Raw genomic sequence first — 24,012 nt, forward strand, 5'->3', positions numbered from 1 at the left:
TAAGTAGTGGGGTTACAGGCGTCTGCCACAATGCCTGGCTAATTTTTGTGTTTTTAGTAGAGACAGGGTTTCATCATGTTGGTCAGACTGGTCTCGAACTCCTGACCTCAAGTGATCTGCCCACCTCAGCCCCCCAAAGTGCTGGGATTACAGGCATGAGCCACTGTGCCTGGCCTAAAAAATTATTCTAAAATGGACACAGGAAGGGGAACATCACTCTCCGGGGACTGTTGTGGGGTGGGGGGAGGGGGGAGGGACAGCATTAGGAGATACACCTAATGCTAAATGACGAATTAATGGGTGCAGGAAATCAACATGGCACATGGATACATATGTAACAAACCTGCACATTGTGCACATGTACCCTAAAACCCTAAAGTATAAAAAAAAAAAAAAAAAAAATCTTAGAACCCTGTATTGAATTGACAATGATGTAGTTTAGAGAATTTTATTTTTACTTTTGTACGATTGTTATTTAAAATTTTTCTAGATACATAATACTTATGCATATTTATGGGGCTCGTGTGATATTTTGTTACATGCATAGAATGTGTAATGATCCAGTCAGGGGACTTAGGATATCCATCACCTCGAGCATTTATCATTTCTGGGAGTTGGGAACATTTGAGTCCTTTCTCCTAGCTATTTTGAAATACACACGAAAGTGTTCTTAACTGTAATCACCCCAGTCTGCTGTTGAACATGAAGCTTATTCCGTCTATCTAACTGGAATTTTGTATTCATTGCCCAATCTCTCTTCCTCTTTCCCCTCCGCCATTTCCTGACTCCGGTTACTATCGTTCTCCTCTCTCCCTCCATGAGATTAGGGAATTTTAAACCAGCTAATCCATAGAATGCTGTCTTCAAAAGCCTGCAGCTCCTGCTGCTCCATGCCTGCTAAGCTCTGTTTCCTCCCTCTCTTTGCCCTTCCTTTCTCTGAGGTGGCCCAGATTCTGTTGGGTGTCCCTTAGCACAGTGTGTAAAGGGCTGGGATACCACATGCCATTAACATTATTTGATCATGGAAATATTGGCCTTTGCTTTCTTTATAATTGTTTTGAATTAGCAGCAATTTCTTAACCCAATAAAACTTCCTTACCTCATTTTCTACCTTTTGTGAATGTATAAAATAGTCTCCTAACTAAATGAAATAGACATTATTATGTATATGAGAGTGCTGAATATGCCTAAAGTAATAAATTGGTTTCATTGCTATGAAAGCATTCATGTACAGATAGCAGCAATTCAAAGAATTGTTCATCTGGTTCAAGCAGTTCCTTGAAGCCTTCTATATGATGCTTTATTGAGTTAGTTATGATATAATATGAAAAAAAAAATGTTATAATATTACCTAATTTAAACCTTTAAGTAATTATGAGTGTTCCTCTTTCTAATCAGACAAAATAAGATTTAATAACATTCCATAATGTGAAGTTTATTTTTATGTTAATATATAACATTTAAACAAAAAGGCATCTAATTCCTTCTGAAAACAGATCAGCTAAGAACTTCTAAGAAGGCAAATGTGTTGTTATCCCTGACTTGATATTTTACATTTTCTTGCATTTATTTTTTCCTAGAAATCCAAAGGTCTAGTATAGGAATAGCTGTAAAAGGAACATAAGGAATAGGCTTGATGTGACTCTGATAATATATGGTTTCATTTGACTCTGGGAGGAAAAACTTCAAAGTAGATTATTAGTTGAATAAATTCAGCTCTAAAATTGTCCACACACAAGCTGAGAATTGACTTTTGAATCAGATCCACAAGAAAAACAAACAAAAATAGATATAAGCATTATTTGGTCTAGAATTTATACAAAGTAAATTAAAATTCAAGAAACACGTAAAAGCAAAGTCAAGTTTGTGATTTTTAACTCTGGAACTTGGTATCTGTTCTCTGCTAACATAACGAACTGTTGTTTTGAAATTGCTGTTTTCCAACATCAGAGGATCAATACATCTTTCTTCCAGGAAGGTAATTTAGATAGAATTTTATCCAGTGTAGGGAATGTGTGTAGAGGCAGTTGCTTAAAACTAAATATGTATATTTGTATTTGATGTGCAGAGAACTTGCTATTGGCAGCAGACAATACAGAGTTCGTTTCTCTGATTTTACTCCTCATCAACCACATGTATCCAGTCGGATTTCACTCCTGTCAGCTCATGCTGTTGCATTTATATTTGATTTTCCATAGTTTTTGCTATATATGGTTCACAATATTTTTTCAAAAGGAAAGTTGTAGATATGAAAAAAGGAGCGAGAAAGTAAAGATAGGTGGTATTTGGGCAGCAATTATAATTAACTTTATAGTCTACATTTTTTTCAGATCTCTTAATTTGTATCCCAACCTTTTCAACATTTTCTGCCTATTTTGAGCATTTGAAACATTTTGAGAACACTTTTAATTTGCTGTTCATCTACTTCATTCTTATTGGCAAAGTAAGAGATAATTTTGAATAAAAAGAGCATTTTCATGAGAATGTCAGCTTGGACAGAGTAAGTTGTATGTTGGTTTGTAATTAGATGAGACTATTTAGAATGCCGGTCTGAGTTTAGAAAATCACAAGGCCCAGTAAAGAAAACAGTTTACGTAACTCTGTGAAGTGTGTGTGTTAGAAGTGTTAGAACAAAAAATGCTGTGAGCTTCTCTGGGGTTTTTGTTTAAAGCAGGTAAGTGTTTTAATTTTGAAGTTATAAAAGATTGCCTATTTATCAATGTTTGGCAGATCGTATAATATCACTTTGGTGGAGGATGTGCTATTGAGGCTGAGGATATTTGTTCCATATAAAATAGAACATTTAGACCATTTCTTTAATGATCATTCTTACTCTCTATTGGAAAAAATCCAGGATTTCAATTCCTGTAAAATCTCTTATAATATGCTCATATCTTGTATACTACATAGTTGACAGAAAAAAAGAGCAGATTTGTATAAATAACTTTTTAAATAGCAAAAATGCTAAAAATAGAAAATGTAATTGTCATTCGTTTTATTTCATGAATTTGTTTTCTTTTTGAAATTTTTCTTTTTTTTTTTTTCACAAAACAGGATCATTTTGGAATTCAGCTTCCTTTGATACTGAGGCTTCATATCTTCATTTTCCTACTTTCCATGGAGAACTTAGCGCGGATGTGTCTTTCTTTTTTAAGACAACAGCTTCATCTGGGGTATTTTTAGAGAACTTGGGGATTACTGATTTTATACGGATAGAGCTTCGCTGTAAGTCTCCTTTTCCAGAGAAGTGTATGAGATTCTATCATTTAGTAGTAAATCTTTTAACTGATTTTTAAACTACCCGTGTCTACGTTATCATCTGATTCTTTTCATTGCACCCCTTTGAAAAACTCAATAATATTAACTTACCCTGTTTGTAAGAAAATAATTTGATACTTAACATTGTGATAATTTGGGAAAATAACTGGTAGTTTCTTGTACCAACTTAAATGCAGTTTTAATTTCAGTTAATTAAAACTAAAACGCAATTTTTTAGCTAATTACAAATTACTTAATCAGCCACTCATTTTGATATACTTCTAAGCTGCTATTATCTTAATATCAAATGTGTATAGCATGCCTTAAAAATTATGTAAACTTTGAGTCACTGTAACAATTATTTTTACATACAATGCCAGTTGCTATTTAGTTTCCTTGCCTTGGATAAATAGCTTTACTTTTTATCAATAGGAGAAATTAGCTCTGAGGAGGACTATCTTAGAATACCATTTTTTTTTTTTCAAAAATGTGAATGTATTTGGCCGGGCGCAGTGACTCACGCCTGTAATCCCAGCACTTTGGGAGGCCGAGGCGGGCGGATCAGGAGGTCAGGAGATCGAGACCATCCTGGCTAACACAGTGAAACCCTGTCTCTGCTAAAAATACAAAAAATTAGCTGGGCGAGGTGGCGGGCACCTGTAGTCCCAGCTACTCGGGAGGCTGAGGCAAGAGAATGATGTGAACCCGGGAGGCGGAGCTTGCAGTAAGCCGAGATCGTGCCACTGCACTCCAGCCTGGGCGACAGTGAGACTCTGTCTCAAAAAAAAAAAAAAAAATGTGAATGTATTTAACTGTCTCATTTCACATCGGAAGACCTAGGTCTGTGTCAGTGTCATGAGTTTCAAACAATAGCATTCAAACCATCTATGTTCATTATCTTTCTATTCAGCGATTGTTATGCTGTAGTGCTGTTCCTAAGTATATTGGAGACTCGGCACTACACCATAGGAACTCACTAGAACAATCTTTATGTGTAATATTTCCAGCTCCAACAGTAGTGACTTTTTCATTTGATGTGGGGAATGGGCCTTTTGAAATCGCAGTGCAGTCACCCACCCACTTCAACGACAACCAGTGGCACCATGTGAGGGTTGAAAGGAACGTGAAGGAGGCCTCCCTTCAAGTGGATCAGCTGACACCGAAGACGCAGCCCGCCCCCGCTGATGGGCATGTCCTGTTACAGCTCAACAGTCAGCTCTTTGTGGGTAAGTTCTCTTTTTAAGCAATCATTTAATTGTATGATGTATGTTCAGAAATGGCCCAAGATAAAATAATACCAACTGTAAAAACAAGGGTAGTAACAACAAGCAACACTAACAAATCACCATGGATTCAGAAACTGTGTGGAAACTGGGCCAAGTGCTTCATTTCTTCCTCATAACCAGCTTGTGAAATGGGTATTAGCCGTATTTTACAGATGAGATAGCTGAGCTTACAGGGTTGACTTGCCTACAGAAATTCATCTCATAAATGAGATTCAGATTTGTGTTTAATTCCTATTTGCATACCTGCATTCCTTTTTTTTTTTTTTTTTTTTTTTTTGACAGAATCTCGCTCTGTCACCCAGGCTGGAGTGCAATGGTGCGATCTCGGCTCACTGCAACCTCCGCCGCCAGGGTTCTAGCAATTCTCCTACCTCAGCCTCCCAAGTAGCTGGGATTACAGGTGCCGACCACTACGCCTGGCTAATTTTTTTGTATTTTTAGTAGAAATGGGATTTTGCCATGTTGGCCAGGCTGGTCTTGAACTCCTGACCTCAGGTGATCTGCCTGCCTCAGCCTCCCAGAGTACTAGGAAGACAGGTGTGAGCCACTGCACCCAGCCTTACCTGCTTTCTTAATATTACAGGTTACATGATGGGTTTCAGCTTATTATTATATTAGTGTTTTATTATGATACCAGGAATGTTTATCTCTGTTCTCAGAATTGTTGAGGAAGCCTTCTTTGATGAGGAAATCATCCAGCCGATGCCAAACATTGGACACTTCCCCGGTCCCCCCGCCCCCTGCCCCACCAACCACCACATCAAAAACAGGCCAATAGCAAAAAGAAAAGAAAGGAAAACAAAACAGATACCCATTGTGTATAGAATTCATGTTTGACAGTTTCACCTGTTCCTCTGCTATTTTCCCTCTTTTTGCCCATTTTTTTTCTGATATTTTCTGGTCACCTTCTTAATATTTATATCAGAATGTTGTTCCTTTATTTCCTAAATCCATTCATGTGGCATTTATAGGTTTGATAGTGGAATCCTTCTGGACGTGTTTGTTTTACTTTGAATCTTTGCTAATTAGTTTGTAGAAATTATGGACCATGCATTATCTCTTACTTGATCACTTCTCGTATATTTTAACATAAATGAAGACGTAAAACACTGTAAAGCAGAATAAATGATAAGTTATTAGAAATTATACTTCAAGGCCAGGCATGATGTAGTCCTAGCACTTTTGGAGACCAAGGTAGGAAGATTGCTTGGGGCCAGGAGTTTGAGACCAGCCTGGGAAACACAGCAAGATCCATCTCTACAAAAAGTAAAAAATTAAAAATATTAGGCAGGCATGGTGGCACTCACCTGTAATCCCAGCGTTCGAGAAACTGAGGTGGGGGGATGGTTGAACCCAGTAATTGGAGGCTGTGGTGAACTATGATCACGCCACTGCACTCCATCCTGGGTGACAGAGGGAGCCCCTGTCTCAATAACAACAACAAAGAAGTTATTTTTCAAGAATTCTCCAGAGTTACACTTTTGAAGAAAATTGATCAGATCCCCATTACACCTTTTATTTCTTAAGAGTCTGATCTTATTAACCTTCTCTCACTGGAAAAGATGAAGCATATTTGCAACATATTTGAGGAAGACATTTTTGGGATTTCCAATATGTTTGTGTAATTCCTTTTTTGATAATTTATTATTTCCTTTACTCAAGTATTTAATGAATAGCTTCTATGAGTAAGGCACTATAATAGACAATCTAATCATGATCTTGTGACCACTTGATTGACTTACTTAAGGGTATAAAAATAATAAAGAATGTATGAGAGGAAATACGTAACTTTTAATAATGCACTACGAACTCAGTCAGGAAATTGACAAAGCTATTTCTTGAATTACAAAAATGAGAGATGGCCACAACAAAAGGTATGGCAATTTAAAATCTGTCAGTAGCTTGGAAATAGCCTTACTATTCTTGGAAATTGAGAGGCTGAAATAGTCCTCACATTTTTCAGTGAAATATGCTGCAGTTTGCCTGTGGATGACCTTTCATTCTTGGTATGAATTTCAGCTTCATGAGATGGAGTCACTGTGTGTTGTGTCGTGTAGGAATCCTGGCCTTAACTTGATTTCAGGCAGTTGTAATGAAGCACTAGCATGTCATCAGAAAACTGCTTTAAAACAGACTTGAGTCTTTTAGCATCGATCGTGTGATATAATTTTAATAAGGATCTGAAAGATTTTGTCTTCATGGAGGCAATTGGTTAGGCCTTTGACCTCACTATATGTGTTGAAATGTAAGGATGGGTGTTATTCCAAAGTTTTATAAAAAATAACTGTTGATTATATTTCAGTCAAGTCACTGACAATAAAAAAGATGAGGCAACATAAAGATTTGTGAAAAAAAGTGACATATACTCTTAACACAAATCTGTTTATACAATTTCCTCCTTCCTGCTCACAGACAACTGTGAGCAAGCTGACATGATTTAGTGTGGTGATGCTAAGGGAAGGGCTCATGAAAAAGAAAAAAAAAAACCACTTGTAGTCTTGGGTAGAGAAAATCTCTGGCTGTCAAAACACCACATGAGGGGCTTGGTTTTATCTTCACCTCCACCAGAGTGAACTAGTCTGTTAGGAAAGGGCTTCAGTCAAGTTGATAAAACAATGCTTGCAAGACAAAATATTCATTTATCAATTTACAACATTGCTATCACCCAAATCAGAATTGAAGAAAAATTGTAGCTGGAGATATTTTTTTTTCCCTGTAGGCAGACTCAATGAAAGACACATTATAATTGAAAAGGTTATACTGAATTAGAGTGTGGTGAATGAAAAACTAATTTAAAAAATCAGTAGTAATTAGAGCCAATTTAATAAAACACCTACTAGGACCAAAGAGTTCTGTGTCTTCCTGAGAGTATATTTCAGTGGAAGAGAAGACACAAGCAATTAAAAAAGTCTGTCTATCCATCTATCTGGAAAAAAATCTATCTATCTATATATATATATAGAAAAAATATATATAATATAGAGAAAAAATATATATAGTTTTTATAGTTTATAGTTACATAGTTGCATATTTCAGTGGAAGAGACAAGAGACAGCCAATAAAAAAGAACTATTGTATAGATAAAAAATTTTATATAACTATATGTAGTTTTATAGTTTGTGTAGTTCTAAGCTATATATAAACTATAAAACTATAGTTATATAATTTATATATAAACAGATATTATAAACTAATATATATAACCTATTATATAAAATATATATAAGCTATATATTGTATATAACATAGTATATATTATCTATAAACAGTATAAGCTATATAGTTAAACTAGTTAGTTTATAGTTAAGCTAAACTATATAGTTTATATATAACTATATATAATTACATATATAACTATATATAAACTATGTAACTATAGTTTTTGTATATAGTTTATACATATATAAAATATATAGTTTATTTATATATGGTTTATATATAATTATATATCATCATACGTATGTATCCATACATGTATGCATGCATGTGCGTGCACATACATATATACATTTTCAGGCAGTGATTAATACCATAAAGTAAAAAGAATAGCATGGAATCAGGCCGTGATTTGTGATGGGAACTTCTATTTCAAGTAGGGTGGTCAGTGCAGTCTTCTCTGGAGTCCTCTCTAGCGACGTTAGCAGAGTCCTCCTAATTTGAGCAGAGGCCAGATGAAACAGAAGAGAAAACCTTGTGAACATCTGAAGGAAGAGAATTCCAGGCCGTGGCTCAAAGTGGTGAGAATAAGCTTTAGGGACTCAAGGAACAAGGAAAAAAACAATGTGGCTGGGAAGAATCAGAGTTAGGGAAAGTATGATGGGAAACAAGATTGAGGTATATATCGGACCTTGTAGGGCCATGGCGAGGACTCTGGATTTTAATCTAAGGAATCAGAGGAATGACATAATTTACATTTTTCAAGCTCTCTCTTACTACCCAGAGGGATATGGATGGAGGAAATGGAGGGCAGGCAGGCTATCACAGTGGTCCCCCTGAGAGATAAAGGTGCTGCAGGCTGAAGTAGACATGTTGAAATTTAGATACACCCAACTTGCTAATGAATTGGTCATTGATGTTCGTGTGTTACTATTTATCTGTGATAATATGCTTGGGGATGAAATGCTTCTTTGTAGGTCTTTGGTTTTCTCACATTATTTGCCAGTTTTTGTTTTTGTTTATTTATTTTTGAGACAGAGTCTCACTATGTCACTCAAACTGGAGTGCAGATGTGTGCTCACTGCTAACTGCATCCTTGATCTCCTGGGCTCGAAGGATTCTCCCACGTCAGCCTCCCAAGTAGCTGGTACCACAGGTACATGCCACCACGCTTGGCTAATTTTTGTATTTTTTGTAGAAACAGGGTTTTGATACGTTGCCTAGGCTGGTCTCAAACTCCTGGGCTCAAGTGTTCCACCCGCCTCAGCCTCCCAAAGTGCTGGGATTACAGGTGTGAGGCACCATACCAGCCTAGCTTTGAATTTCACTTGGAGTTATCTTTTCTTGTTTTCTCCTTTCATCTTAATTTATAGCAGTGATTAAAGCTGTTTCCTGGCTCCACAATCCGAATTATATACCACAAGCCATAAGCTTGCCAGGCTGCAAAGAGTCTCTGGTCCTTCTTCACAGGCCAGGGAAAATATTTCATCTTCTTCCTCTCCTTTGATGAGACGCACCTGCTCTGTAATCATATTCTCACCGGTAAATTGGGCTTCTTTGTTTATAGATTTTGTTCCAGCACATGTCATAGGTAGAAGGAACCTTCTCCCATTCCCTCGCATATTAATACCCTGAAATACGTTAGGGTTAAGTCTTGCTTTTTTCTCAGAGCTGGTGCCTCCATGGGTGACTAGTAATCTCTACTTCAATCCAATATAATTGATTTTCTGGTTACAGTTTTAAAGGGTAATTTAATTCCCCCTACTTGCAAGTTCAAGAATTTAATTTGTGGTTCATCTGTCCATCTTAAGGATAATTATAGCTAATCAGCATTTTCAGTGTGCATATCGACTATCCTTTGTATCTGGATATGGGGCAAATGAATGAGGTAAACTTGATTCCGAAAAGTAAGTACAGTTTTCAGCATGACTTTATTCTTCTAATAAAAATATTTTAAATACAGAGACTGATGGTAATAATAATAATGTTTAAACAAGTTTGGAGATTAAACATACAACAGGAGGACTATAGTTAATAAAATTGTATGGTATTTGAGATTTTTGTTAAATATAATAGATTCGTCACAAAAAAGTAACTATGTCAGATTATAGATTGTTCATTTGCTTTATTACAGTAGCCTTTTACTACCTCTGTGTTTCCTGTAACATCATGTTGTAAACCTCAAATATACACAATAAAATTTATCTTAAAAATGAATAAATTACATGAAAACACTGTTTTTATAATATAGGACAAGACTGAAAGACTGTTAGTGTTACTCATTCTAAGATAGATGATGTTATTGTTCCAGCATTAAGTAGTTTTGTTAAAAATGCACCTTCTTCTTGGTAAACAAATTTAGTAGAACCCTATTGTGGAATATTTCAAATAACAAAGTTATTTTAAAATATAAATATGAAATGTTAGAAATTTCAATAACATGGAAGTATATTAATGTGAGATACTATGTTTGACACTTGCAAATAAAATGTGTAGATATTTGGCTATATAATTTTGATTTAAATTATATTCTCCATCTTACTAACTGGGTCTGTGTTGATGATATTTATTAGCATTAAGTTTTTTTTTAAATTATTGTACTTTAAGTTTTAGGGTACATGTGCACAATGTGCAGGTTTGTTACATATGTATCCATGTGCCATGTTGGTGTGCTGCACCCATTAACTCGTCATTTAGCATTAGGTGTATCTCCTAATGCTATCCCTCCGCCCTCCCCCCACCCCACAACAGTCCCCAGAGTGTGATGTTCCCCTTTCTGTGTCCATGTGTTCTCATTGTTCAATTCCCACCTATGAATGAGGACATGCGGTGTTTAGTTTTTTGTCCTTGTGATAATTTACTGAGAATGATGATTTCCAGTTTCATCCATATCCCTACAAAGGACATGAACTCATCATTTTTTATGGCTGCATAGTATTCCATGGTGTATATGTGCCACATTTTTTTTTATTATTATACTTTAGGTATTAGGGTACATGTGCACAATGTGCAGGTTTGTTACATATGTATCCATGTGCCATGTTGGTTTGCTGCACCCATTAACTCATCATTTAGCATTAGGTATATCTCCTAATGCTGTCCCTCCCCTCTCCCCCCACCCCACAACAGTCCCCAGAGTGTGATGTTCCCCTTCCTGTGTCCATGAGTTCTCATTGTTCAATTCCCACTTATGAGTGAGAACATGCGATGTTTGGTTTTTTGTCCTTGCGATAGTTTACTGAGAATGATGTTTTCCAGTTTCATCCATGTCCCTACAAAAGACATGGGCTCATCATTTTTTATGGCTGCATAGTATTCCATGGTGTATATGTGCCACATTTTCTTAATCCAGTCTATCATTGTTGGACATTTGGGTTGGTTCCAAGTCTTTGGTATTGTGAATAGTGCCGCAAGAAACATACGTGTGCATGTGTCTTTATAGCAGCATGATTTATAGTCCTTTGGGTATATACCCAGTAATGGGATGGCTGGGTCAAATGGTATTTCTAGTTCTAGATCCCTGAGGAATCGCCACATTGACTTCCACAATGGTTGAACTAGTTTATGGTCCCACCAGCGGTGTAAAAGTGTTCTTATTTCTCCACATCCTCTCCAGCACCTGTTGTTTCCTGACTTTTTAATCATGGCCATTCTAACTGGTGTGAGATGGTATCTCATTGCGGATTTGATTTGCATTTGTCTGATGGTCAGTGATGATGAGCATTTTTTCATGTGTGTTTTGGCTGCATAAATGTCTTCTTTTGAGAAGTGTCTGTTCATGTCCTTCGCTCACTTTTTGATGGGGTTGTTTTTTTCTTGTAAATTTGTTTGAGTTCATTGCAGATTCTGGATATTAGCCCTTTGTCAGATGAGTAGGTTGCAAAAATTTTCTCCCATTCTGTAGGTTGCCTGTTCACTCTGATGGTAGTTTCTTTTCCTGTGCAGAAGCTCTTTAGTTTACTTAGATCCCATTTGTCAATTTTGGGTTTTGTTGCCATTGCTTTTGGTGTTTTAGACATGGAGTCCTTGCCCATGCCTATGTCCTGAATGGTAATGCCTAGGTTTTCTTCTAGGGTTTTTATGGTTTTAGGTCTAACATGTAAGTCTTTAAATCCATCTAGCATTAAGTTTCTTGAAATTAACATTTTTTTTTTAATTTGAGATGGGTCTCTCTCTCTCTCTGTCACCTAGACGGGAGTACAGTGGTGCAATCTTGGCTCACTGCAACGTACGCCTCTCAGGCTCAGGTGATCCTCCTGCCTCAGCCTCCAGAGTAGCTGAGACCACAGGCACATGCCACCACACCAGGCTATTTTTTGTATTTTTTTGTAGAGAGGCAGTCTCCCTATGTTGCCCAGGCTGGTCTTAAACTCCTGGGTTCGAAAGATTCACCCACCTTGGTCTCCCAAAATGCTGGGATTACAGGTGTGAGCCACCATGCCTCGCCTGCAGATTGGCATTGTTGGTAATCTCTCAGAAGCGGCTGTTGCACTGAGACCATGTGAAGGAATCCAGTGTATTTTCTCCATTGCTTCTTCACTCTCTCTGCTAAAGGCCAGTCATAAAGTATGTTCAGATCTCAGAGTGAAACTCTGAGGAAAGATTAATGCTTTAATTTCTGAGAAAAATCAGTAAAAATAAATAGCACTTTTAAAAAATGTGATCCAGTTGGGCAGCAGTTATACATGACAATTGAAATAGGAATAAGGAAATGATAAATGGAGTTTCAGAGATGCAGCTAGCATTCGCCTACATCACCCAAGCAATACAAATCAGAAGGCTTTTGAGCAATCCCTGACGTTTCAAATATTAAAACAATTAGCTTCAACTAATCTAAACTGTAGGATGTCATGCAAAGTAAAGGAAGAATAAAATAATGCACAAAACCCTTGTATGACTAAGTGATCAGAATTAACATCAGCGTAATGTGATAGATTAGACACAATGAGCAGCAACGCAATGAACATCTCCTCCTCTCCTCCAGATGATTCCAGCCATCACATCACATTGCTTTTTATAATAAAATGGATTCGCCTTCTGTTTGTAGCCTGTCTTTCTCCATTTTTGTTCTTAGTTGTGTCATTGGGTCTTTACTATCCTTTTCATGTTCTTTCACTTAGTCCTTTGTGCGTGTGTGTGATTTATGCCTATCTTAAATAGTCCTATTCAGAACTGCCTCTTATTGTCTTTTAAAAATGTTTTAGGAGCTGATGCTAATCAGTGTATTGAACACGTGCCCTTGGCTTGCTCACACTGGGGACTTAGCATCCAGCCACTGCTGTTATCGTAGACTCACAAACATTCTCCAGCCACAGAAATGATGGAGAGAAAAGAATCAGTCATTTTTAAAGCTGAAATGTGACAGTGGTCATTTTCTATTTTGGTTTGTAAACTCAGCATTTTCGTAGAAGCTTCTTAAATTAGCCTTGAATTGATTTTCATTCAACCAGCTCCGCAATTTTTGTTTCCAGTCTCAATTCTTTTACTGACAGGTTTTTAAACGGGACTAACTTTATTTCAGCACTTTGTGACTCTCACCTGGAGGAGAGGTAAGGACCCCTGACAGAGTCAGAAGTAACTTGCTTTGCCTTTGAATTGCATCGAATCTATAAATATTTATCGACTTTTTAGAGTGAACAATTTCTAAAAACCACATGCAAAGGTTGATGTTGAACTCTAAACATATTGAAGCTCTGAGACTGTAGTGATTAATCTCAGTTGTGTGTGTGTGTGTGTGTGTAAACATGTGTGTATTTCTGTGATTTCACCTGGGAGCTAAATTTCTAGGTCACAGTATATGCATAGGCTAAGCACAGGAAATAGTGCCATATCTCTATTCACCATTGGATAGCTTCCTTTCTAAAGTGGCTGTTCAGATCTGTTGCCCATTTTCTATGAGATTGTCTTACTTTTTTAAAAAAACTTCATAAGAATTCTTTATATATTTCAGATGAGTCCTTTTCATATAAATTTATTACAAGATCTTCGACCTCTCTGTGAGTTGATTGTGCTTTCATATTGTTAATAGTGTCTTTGAATGGACACAAGTTATTAATTATAATATATTCCAGATTTTTATGTTTTCAATTTCAGTTTTTGATACACTAAAATGTAGTTATGGGAAGAGAATATCAAGCAGCCTTAGGTTTGAATTCAGTACAATAAAGGTCACATTTCTCTTTAATATAATCAAATCATTTATCTTAATTACGCACTTCTCCCATCCTTGAGGCATCTTTTCCATGATTAGCCTAAGATGCCCCTAGTGCACTTTTCTATATCCAGTAGGTAAATCTTAGAAATCATTGACTGAGGTCAGAATTCAGATGGGATGTTTGGGGACAAGAAAATGTGATTATTCATCAATGAACAACAGTTGATTTTTCTAAAATAGGCTTTAGCATGGTCAGACTAGAGAGTTGCTCTGGCTTCAACGTGTGAGAAGTCTAAATAGACTCATTCTTTCTGCTGCTACTACGACTGGGGCACGTTTTCACCACTGACTTTGGTTCAGGGAAAAGTGACTGAATTTTGTGCCCATGACACTGTTGCTTACAACAGCTGCCTCCTTGAACCACGATAGTTCTTTGAACACGAGGAAGAATAGTCCTCCTCCTTTCCTCCTTTCCAGGACTTTGCTTAATGAAGAACATTGCATGACAAACTTAGAGCTGGGCCTCCAGATTCCCTGCCTTCTATATTAACCAACACCACTATTTCTGCAAGGCAAAGTTTTCTGCCAGGAAGCAGACAGGGTTGACAGTCCAATGCTTGACATATAGAAGACAACTTTTCCCTTCAGTCTCCTGACTTGGTCCTGCATGTCCTGTCACTTTTCTGCCCCAAGTTAATTTGTGATTGGGGCTTTGCCTGTTTTTCTTTGCCATAGTGTCAAAGTCAGGGAGTGTCCTTGTACTGTGCCAGGCAAATTTCTATAGCTTTGAATTTTAAAGAGAAGGTTGAGGATCTTGATTTCTTTATTTCCGTAAGGCCCCTGGGTGAGTGGGTGAGTTATGCAGTTGTTCCCAATTAATTCTCAATAATATTCAAGCACTGCACATGAATAATTTGCCTTTAAAAATTTAAAGTGTAATCTCAAAGGTCTTTCTGCCACAAAAGTAGTGGAAAATTGGCATAGGAAAGAACCAGCTTCTACTCCATGACAATAACATCTGTCACTTATGGTAATTTCCTGGGAATAATAAACATGAGGAAAGGGTTTGGTGCTGGATCTCTACTCAGCATCCAGACAAATTATTTAGTTGCAAGACCTCAATACCATTACATAAGTGGACAGGTTCAGTTAAACTCAATAAACATGGAAAGGTTGGGCATTTGTTTCACAAGATACTGAGTGTTTGTGAAGTCCCGAAATTCATTATATCTGATATAGCATGGCAGGTAAATTGATAGAAAATTAATTGGAAGACAGTTCCAAACGTAATAGCTCAGTGGAAACATCCAGAATCAATTAACCAAACTGCAACTCATTTTAATTGGACACACTCTAACCCTGAAAAGGCACTGGACTCTTTAATTAAGTTTTCAAGCCCAATCCTGTTTACATTAGCCACGTTTTTCAGAATAGTTACATCTGAAAATAAAGTTATTAACTTGAAACCTGATAGAAAAGGGAAAATTCTAAATACATGTATGACACAATAGTTTGTGTCTAATTAGACATTATGTTTTCTGGTCATTTAAAGTGTAGCTTAAAACTATTTGGTTAGGTAAATAACAAAAGTACAGAATTAAGATGTCATGTTTTTAAAGTTGTGTACTGATTTTCTTCTCACTCTTACAAATATTATCTAAGCATGTATTTCACATGTATGTACATTTATTTTCTTCTGTTACTCACCCCACACTCTGACTTTCTTCTTTACTGTGTATTTATTTTTATGATCTTGTGGTATCTTGTGTTTCCCCATCTAAATTTATTACTATAGTTTCATACCTTCAGTGCCCAGAAAGAGCTGCTAAATAAAGCTTGGAGAGCTGAAGTGCTGTTCAATCCAAAGATGATCTGATGCATACAAGAAAATGGATAAGTCTTCTTTTACCAGATAGTGGCGTGAAGTGCAAAGAAACTTCCTTGGAATGGAAGGCTATCTGTGGGTTTGAATCCTGCCTCTGCCTCTAACTAAACGTGTTTATTCTAGTATTTCCTCAATGGACCCGTGGACCAATCTTTGAAATTCTCTATGGCCCTGGTTTCCCATCATCCAAAACAAACTAAACAAACACAGAAAAAATCAGAACAGCTGGAAACAGACTTTAGTCAGTTGTTGGACCCCAAGTTATTTAGTTACGTTGTTACTGGCAGAATGAGATAAGCCCCTGAGTTAGGGAGACTGTGCATGTTTCAGAGCAGCAAGTGTATAACAATGTGATTGAATGTTACTGTATACTGTAGACTGTATACCATGATTTAATGTGGGATAATACAGAGTAAATTAAATACACCAAGAACACACCTTTAATTCAGATCTCCCAGAATGTGGCCCCCTGCAGAAAGTTCCTGTGTCAAAGTGAAAACCTAGATGTGAGCTGGACCTTACCCAGGGAAGAAATATCCAACAAGGATGCCAAAAGAATCCTGGCCAAAGACTTTGGGCCCTGGAAGCTCACTGAGTTGAGTCAACAGAGTGGAAGAATAGGGAGGTGTGAAGATAAAGAAGTAGCAGCTCTGATATGGAAGAAAAAGAAAAATCCTCAGCATAAGGGCAGAAGAGAGACTTCAAGAATGGCAGGTCCTCAAAAAAACTACAAATAGAGCTACCACGTGATCCAGCAATCTCACTAATGGGCATTTATCCGAAGAAAAGAAAATCAGTGTATTGAACAGACAGCTGCACCCCTAAGTTTATTGCAACACTATTGACAATAGCCAAGATGTGGAATCAACCCAGGTGTCCAATAACAAATGGATCGATAAAAAAGTGGTGTATAGATGTAATGGAATACAATTCAGGCATAAAAAAGAATAAAATCCTGTCACTCACAGCAACGTGGGTGGAACTGAAGGGCATTATGTTAAGTGAAATAAACCAGGAACAGAAAGTTAAACACAGCATGATATCACTCATATAAGGAAGCTAAGGAAAGGGTGATCTCCGAAGTAAAAAGTAGAACAGAGGATACTAGAAGATGAGGAGGGTACAGGGAAGGGGCACAGAGATTTGTTAAAGGATATACTATTACAGCTAGATAGGAGGAAAAAGTTCTAGTGTTGTACGCCACTGTAGAATGACTATAGTGTACAATAATATGTAGTTTCAAATAACTAGGAAGATACTGAATGTTCCCAACACTAAAAAATGATAAATGTTTGAGATGATGGAGTTGCTAACTACTCTGATCTGATCACTACATATTATGTATATCACAACATTATGTACCCCATAAATATGAACAATTATTATGTGTCTATTAATTGTACAACAGAACAACAAAAAGGAATAAACAACTCAATTGGACACCCATATTAAAAATCTTTTTTTTAAAAAAAGATAGTCAATGTCATTTTTATTAGGAAATTGCAAATCAAAAAACAAGGAGATGCCACTACATTCTTATTAGAATGGACTAAAATCTAAAAATTCAACAATACCAACTGCTAGCAAGGATGCAGAGTGGCAGAAAGTATCATTTATTTCTTGTAAGACGCAGAATAGTACATCAATTTCCTGATCACTGCAGTTCATTCCATGACCCACAGAGATATTTTTCTTCCCACACGTTAGGGAAGCAGATCTCCCATAGTATCCATGGACTTCTCTTTCTGAGTGAAAATTCACAAGCGTATCTTTTAGTTATCTATTGCAATCTCCCCCACCCTCATCTAGCATCTTGAAGGGTCTCGGTTGCTGACCTGGAATTGTGATCCAGACCTTCATTTCTAAAGTTCTGAACCCTTGGTAATCATGCCCTCTTCAGTTTGAAGTTGCTGCACCTGTCTATTCAGTTATGATACAACACAGGAGGTAGCCAGGTAGATCTCCTGTGCTCCACGTGAATTCTTCTGTGGCCCCATTGTCTAACATCAGCCCTGCTTCCTCCTGCTGATCAGGGTCAATTTCCCCTGACAGTGTGATATGGTAATTATCTATTCTGCATAAGAAATCACCCCAAAACTTACCAGTTTAAAACAACAAACATGTATTACTTCACAGTTTCTTTTAGGTTAGGAATCGAGGCACAGCTTAGTGGGGTCCTCTGGCTCAAGGTTGGTCTCACACAAGGATACAAAGTGTTGGCTGGAGCTACAGGCATCTTAGGTCTTTTTTTAAAATTTTATTATTATACTTTAAGTTTTAGGGTACATGTGCACAGCACGCACGTATGTTACATATGTATACATGTGCCATGTTGGTGTGCTGCACACATTAACTCAAAAACAGAGCAGAAAAACTGGAAACTCTAAAAAGCAGAGTGCCTCTCCTCCTTCAAAAATCTTAAAAAAAAATGACAGAAGTAAATGTAAATATAGGAGGAATTAAACAAGAAGATTTCCAGGCATTCCAAAACTCTGTGATGAAATTAACTCCATGCCTACCATGCTCACTTATGACAATGGCAATATGTTGACACTCTCTAGATTTATAAATAGATTTATAAATAGAACCGCCAACACCCTTAAGACCTTGGCATCCTTCACTGAGGAGAAACAAAGTATGTAAGTGGAAACATTTTGAATAGACATTTAAATACAGCAATTTGGATATAGCTATGAATCTGAATTCTGAATAGTGTTAGTGTCAGTAAGTCCAAAATTCTCAGGAATTCTTTGAAGTTCATTTTCATAGTCTTTCATTATTTGCAAATAGATAAATAGTTTATTAGAAACGTTCATTAAATTCGGGCCTCATTCTCAGTCTTAGAGACCCAAGCATCTCTGTGGGGCAAAAGGGGTCCCCTCTTTACCCTTGAAGCGCTATGCCCATTTCTCCCATTTCTATGTATAATGTGGTTTAACAAATGAATGGATGGATTTCATAGTTATAACACAGAAATTATTTGTCTACCAATGTTCTTTGTGCTGGATATAGAGTAGCAATTGAAGTAGCCCCTGTTGAATGAAGGCTAGGTTAAGGAGCTACCTAAATGATTTGGAAGAAACGAAGTGAACATGTTTTAGGAAAAGAGAATTTATATGTAAAGAGTACATACAAGGTCCTGGTGATGAGACAGCATCATTTATCCAAAGATGGAGCTTCTTTTTAGAGGCCTCACAACCGTCTAATTGCCTCTCAATAGAATTGCCAGGTTATTTAGATTAGGGTACTCTTTTCCCGCTTCAAGTTCTGAGCATTAACCTAAGAGTTTTCCTGGACACAAATTTATGTATGAATCTACCCAGGACTTACACTTCTATCAGGGTAGTACTTATAAAATGATGGTCTAGTGATCATCTGAATTAGAATCTCCTGCAAGCTTGTTAACTCTTGAGATTCACAACGCTATTTTTGGACGACAGAATCAGTATTTCTTGGAGCAAGCTACCGAGTCTATTTATTAGAAGCTCTCCCATGTGATTGTGTGTTACCCATATTTCTTAAAGTTTGAGAACCTCTACCTTAGAATAATAGGGTCTGATTCCAACCCAACATTGTAGACCTCTTCAAGGGTGACTTGATAAGTACATATGGTTATGTATTCAATAAACGTTACTGTTACGTCACTTATTTCTGTATTGATCCCCTTTTGCAATTTTGTTAAGAATCTTTCCAAGCATAAAACACTCAACATTGGACTAACCTTTAGAAAAACAATCACTGGGAAATATGTCAGCCAAAAACAAATAATTTGACATTCAATTACCATCTTTTCAATGAATAGATAACAACCAAAGGACCATATCAATGCACCGTCAGAAGATCTCAAGGACTCCTTCATAATTCTCACAAAGTTAAAACTGTACCAGAATCAAGATCAGGTTTAAATATGAAGGACAAGCCACACTTACCCAGCAATATATACTTACTCAAATTCCCAGAAAGTAGTTTCTGCATTAAAAGAGCGATACATGTAACTGTTATTTTAAATGAGAGTAGTGTATGACCTCTATTTTATTCCTCAGTTTAAAGATCAATAAATATTTTTTAGAAAAAAATATGTAACATATTCAACTTTTAAAAAAATTCAATTAAAGTTGTATCTTTCTTGGAGTCTATATTTGACCGTGAATTGTGTTTCCAAAATTATATTTGCTCATCCATTTTTTTGCCATTCTCTGTAAGGCCTCAGTTTTGTTCGGTCTTTAAATCCTGAATAAAACACCTAGGAACATGTTTCCATTTGCAGTATTTCCCTTTTAGGTGGAACGGCCACCAGACAGAGAGGCTTTCTGGGCTGCATTCGGTCTCTACAGTTGAATGGGATGACCCTGGATTTGGAAGAAAGAGCCCAGGTGACTCCAGAAGTGCAGCCAGGTTGTAGGGGACATTGCAGCAGCTATGGGAAGTTATGCCGCAATGGAGGGAAGTGCAGAGAAAGACCCGTTGGGTTCTTTTGTGACTGCACTTTCTCTGCATACACAGGGCCATTCTGCTCAAATGGTAAGTGTGGCATGGAAGACTGTCAGAGGGAAATGTATTCAATGTGAACTAAATGTCTGGCAGTTCTTTGTGGCTATTTGAAACAAAAAAAATTCAATTTCTGAATTTCTTTGGCAAAGTATCTATTGAATGTAAAGAATGGGTACAAGATCCTGGTGATAAGACAGCATCATATATTCAAAGATGGAGCCCATCATATTTCATTACTTAAATATTTGACTCATTTATGAAAAACTAGTGTTTGTTGATGATAAATCCATTAATAGTCACTTTTATGTATTTCGAAGTGTTAGTTGCTCAATCTGCTTTTTTCCACCTAGTGTTGATGCTCTTAAATAATATGGCTGTCAACAACCTGCCCCATGGGGCTGTTCTTTGTTTTAAAATCATTTAAAGCATTACTTTTTTTTTAAATTTGAGACAGAGTCTCACTCTGTCACTCTGTCACCCAGGCTGGAGTGCCGTGGCGCAATCTCGGCTCACTGCAACCTCCACCTCCCAGGTTCAAGCGATTCTCCTGCCTCAGCCTCCCGAGTAGCTGGGCTTACAGGAGCCCGCCACTATGCCCAGCTGATTTTTGTATTTTTAGTAGAGATGAGGTTTCACCATGTTGCCCAGGCTGGTCTCAAATTCCTTACCTCAAGTGATCCGCCCACCTGAGCCTCCCAAAGTGCTGGGATTACAGACATGAGTCCCCATGCTCGGCCCTGTTACTATTATATTTGTTGAAGATATTCAACAATGCAAGGATATTTAAAATGCATTGTTTTTTTATTTGAGTTTTTTAGACATATTTTTTCTAGAAATATAAACAATATACCATTAAATATTGATGCATTGCAAAAATAGACACTTACACATTAATCATACATTTTATCGTACGATGTGTTGTATATCTGCTGATGAAATAAAATAGCAGAATACTTTTCAGCTTTTCTCGTTATCTGATATACCTCATGGAAGAAGAAAAGAACAATTGTAGGGTTAAGTGTTCTGGACAGACTTCTATGAATATACAAACATTTATTACTCTTTCATAGTTCCTCATAGAAGACTGATGTCCAATTTAAATTCAATTACTTTATTTAAAGTGTCTCTTGGCTATTGAACCTTTTCCTGAAGGAGGCTAACAAAACTTGGATCCAAATTAAAACAACTCCTGACTTACAAAGAAAGCATGGGGATGAGTTAATAAAAAGTTGGCCAAATGCACTTTTCAAGTCATCTGCTTTTCTCAGAAATAATCTGTAATTTACAAATCAACTTGTGATCATAATCATATACTGCTGGTACCATTCTAGAACACTTTTCATGTTTAAAGTGATAATTAAGACCGCTTCATTGAAATAACATGTCTTCGTTTTCTGGATATAAATAATTTCCAGTTCATCTTGCTAAGTGCAACCACAAATGTTACTCTGTATGCACATATTATATTGAATATAAAATTTATGTTATAGATAATAAAATAATGAAACAATAAAAAACTCTAAAATGTCAAGGCAGCCTAAACATTACTGTATGATCCAGTAAGTATCATCTACAACTTGTATTCAATAACTGGCCCTTTTTTAGTAATGGAGAGAAGCAGATTCAGGGATTTAAAACTAGTTATCTCTTGCGCCATCTTCTTCATTCTCATATATATATATTTGGTGTGTATGTGTGTGTGAGAGAGAGAGAGAGAGGAAGAAAGAAGGGAGAGAATTTGGGATATTAATCTCATACAAGGAAAATACTACACTTTTGTAAAACGATTTAAAAGAAGTTTTTTAGTTCTGTTTGTTGATCCTATTTCCCTGTATCATGTTAATACTAGACTTAGCTTTCTTTTTATAGTACACAATAACTATGAGAAAGTGTTTAGACATAAAGGAAAATTTCTGCCTCTCGATCCTGGGAAAGAAGAGAGTCTCTCAAACATCCTTCCTTCCTGTTTTGTAGATAGGATGCCCTAGACTTCCTTTAAGATACACTTCATTTAAGATTGTGCTATCTGCAGTATAACAGATGGGAGTTAAAATTTAAATAAAAAAGTAGATGATCAAGGAGATAGAAGACAAGCCTGGTTTGTGTTTGAACTCAGATAAGAAAGCATTTAACTTTCAACTGTAAAATTATACTAGTGCATTAATTATATGTCATTTTAACAGAAAGCCATTTCAAAGATCATTATGAAAGCTGTATTAACTTACTTTATTATTTGATTCTAGTTTGGGGTTGGTTCTTCTATCTATGCAATTCATTACTTAAAGAAACTAAAATATTAATTATTGTAACTAAAACAATATCCTTGTACGTAAAATTTTTAACAAAAAATATATATATTATTTCAGAGATTTCTGCGTATTTTGGATCTGGCTCATCCGTGATATACAATTTTCAAGAAAATTATCTTTTAAGTAAAAACTCCAGCTCCCACGCTGCTTCATTTCATGGTGATATGAAGCTGAGCAGAGAAATGATCAAATTTGGTTTCCGAACAACACGAACACCAAGCTTGCTGCTTTTTGTGAGCTCCTTTTACAAAGAATACCTTTCTGTTATCATTGCCAAAAATGGTGAGTTCTTTTTAGATGAGAGAGAGAAAATTAAATTAGAACACTAGCTCTGTAATAATATGGATCATTCTTGTGTTCTGGCTTCTCAAGCTACAAACAGAAAAATGGAGTGTGCCTGTTTTTTCTATTCATATTTTTAGTACTATCCTATAAGTATAATCTAAAAGCATTATTTAAAATGATTAAGTTGCCTTTATCTCTTTATAATTTTGATAATTTTACATATTCAATGTATAAGTTTGTTTATATAAAACACTTACTATTTTATTGTTAGAAGCTCCTTGACTATTCCATATGAATGTCAATATTTGTTTTGTAGTTCATTTTGAAATAAGGTGTCTTGTTTTATATGATTACATATAGGAAATACATAAGGAAATACATACATAGGAAATACATACAGGAAATACATAAGTATTTCCTGCAAATCAAAGAAACATTACGGGAGTGTTAATAAACCAGCATTTTGAATAAGAATATGTCCACAAGATGACCTTTTAGCTGTACTTTTAGTTAAAAAAATCATCCTGGGAAAAAAATGGTATATCCATGCAGTGTTAAAGGCATGTAGATTAGGAAATGTGTTTCCTACAGGAAAGCACTTACTGCTATTTTTCTCTTTTTCATATCTAGATTAAAGGTAAAAATTTTGGAAATAACTTCTCTGGATAAGAAAAGCAAACATACAAACATGTGACTATGTCATTTCAACTAATTCAAATATATCCCAAGGGTATTGAACACCAAAATAAAAATAAGATTGTTCGATAAGTGTATTTATTCTTACTGTGCATTTTGAGCTTGAAGCTTATTTATATATTAGGGCATTTTCTTCGTCAAATTGAAAGATATCCTGTGAAATAAATTAATTGACATCTCTGTAGGCAATTAAATGAGTAGTACTAATTCTGATGGAAAATTTTGGCTTAAAATCATTCATCTTACCATTATTTCATTTCAAAGTCTATGGCCATGACCATTTGGACATACTTCTTATCTTTAGTTTTACTTGCCTTTAAGAATTTCATTAATTGTTGTATTTCCAGAGTGTGACATATATTTTTTAAATATTATAGGAACAGAATATTATTGCAATATTAAGCAATAGGTTGGCATTTCAGAAATACTTAATATTATTTTTTAAGTGAGAGGCAAGTGCAGAGATTTGCATATGCTTAGTCTTCGTTGATG

At 36.2% G+C, this 24,012-nt stretch overlaps 1 protein-coding gene across 10 annotated transcripts in view; it reads left to right on the plus strand.

The window, feature by feature from the left end:
* The window catches only part of CNTNAP4 (contactin associated protein family member 4), a 336,779-nt gene that overhangs the window by 285,313 nt on the left and 27,454 nt on the right, over positions 1-24,012 (plus strand). For 9 of the 10 annotated variants that reach the window (XR_010114325.1, XM_055299622.2, XM_063612412.1 and 6 more), the window contains 4 exons: positions 3,055-3,225; positions 4,266-4,484; positions 20,021-20,260; positions 22,597-22,821. Coding sequence is in view for 9 of the 10 variants with exons in the window: in XM_055299622.2 (XP_055155597.1) it covers positions 3,055-3,225; positions 4,266-4,484; positions 20,021-20,260; positions 22,597-22,821 (855 nt within the window). In the remaining variant the exon portion in view is untranslated. The remainder of the gene's footprint in view (positions 1-3,054; positions 3,226-4,265; positions 4,485-20,020; positions 20,261-22,596; positions 22,822-24,012) is intronic. The other variant, XM_063612416.1, reaches the window with a different exon arrangement.

Source organism: Symphalangus syndactylus, chromosome 11 (assembly GCF_028878055.3).
Source record: "Symphalangus syndactylus isolate Jambi chromosome 11, NHGRI_mSymSyn1-v2.1_pri, whole genome shotgun sequence".
Lineage (NCBI taxonomy): Eukaryota > Metazoa > Chordata > Mammalia > Primates > Hylobatidae > Symphalangus > Symphalangus syndactylus.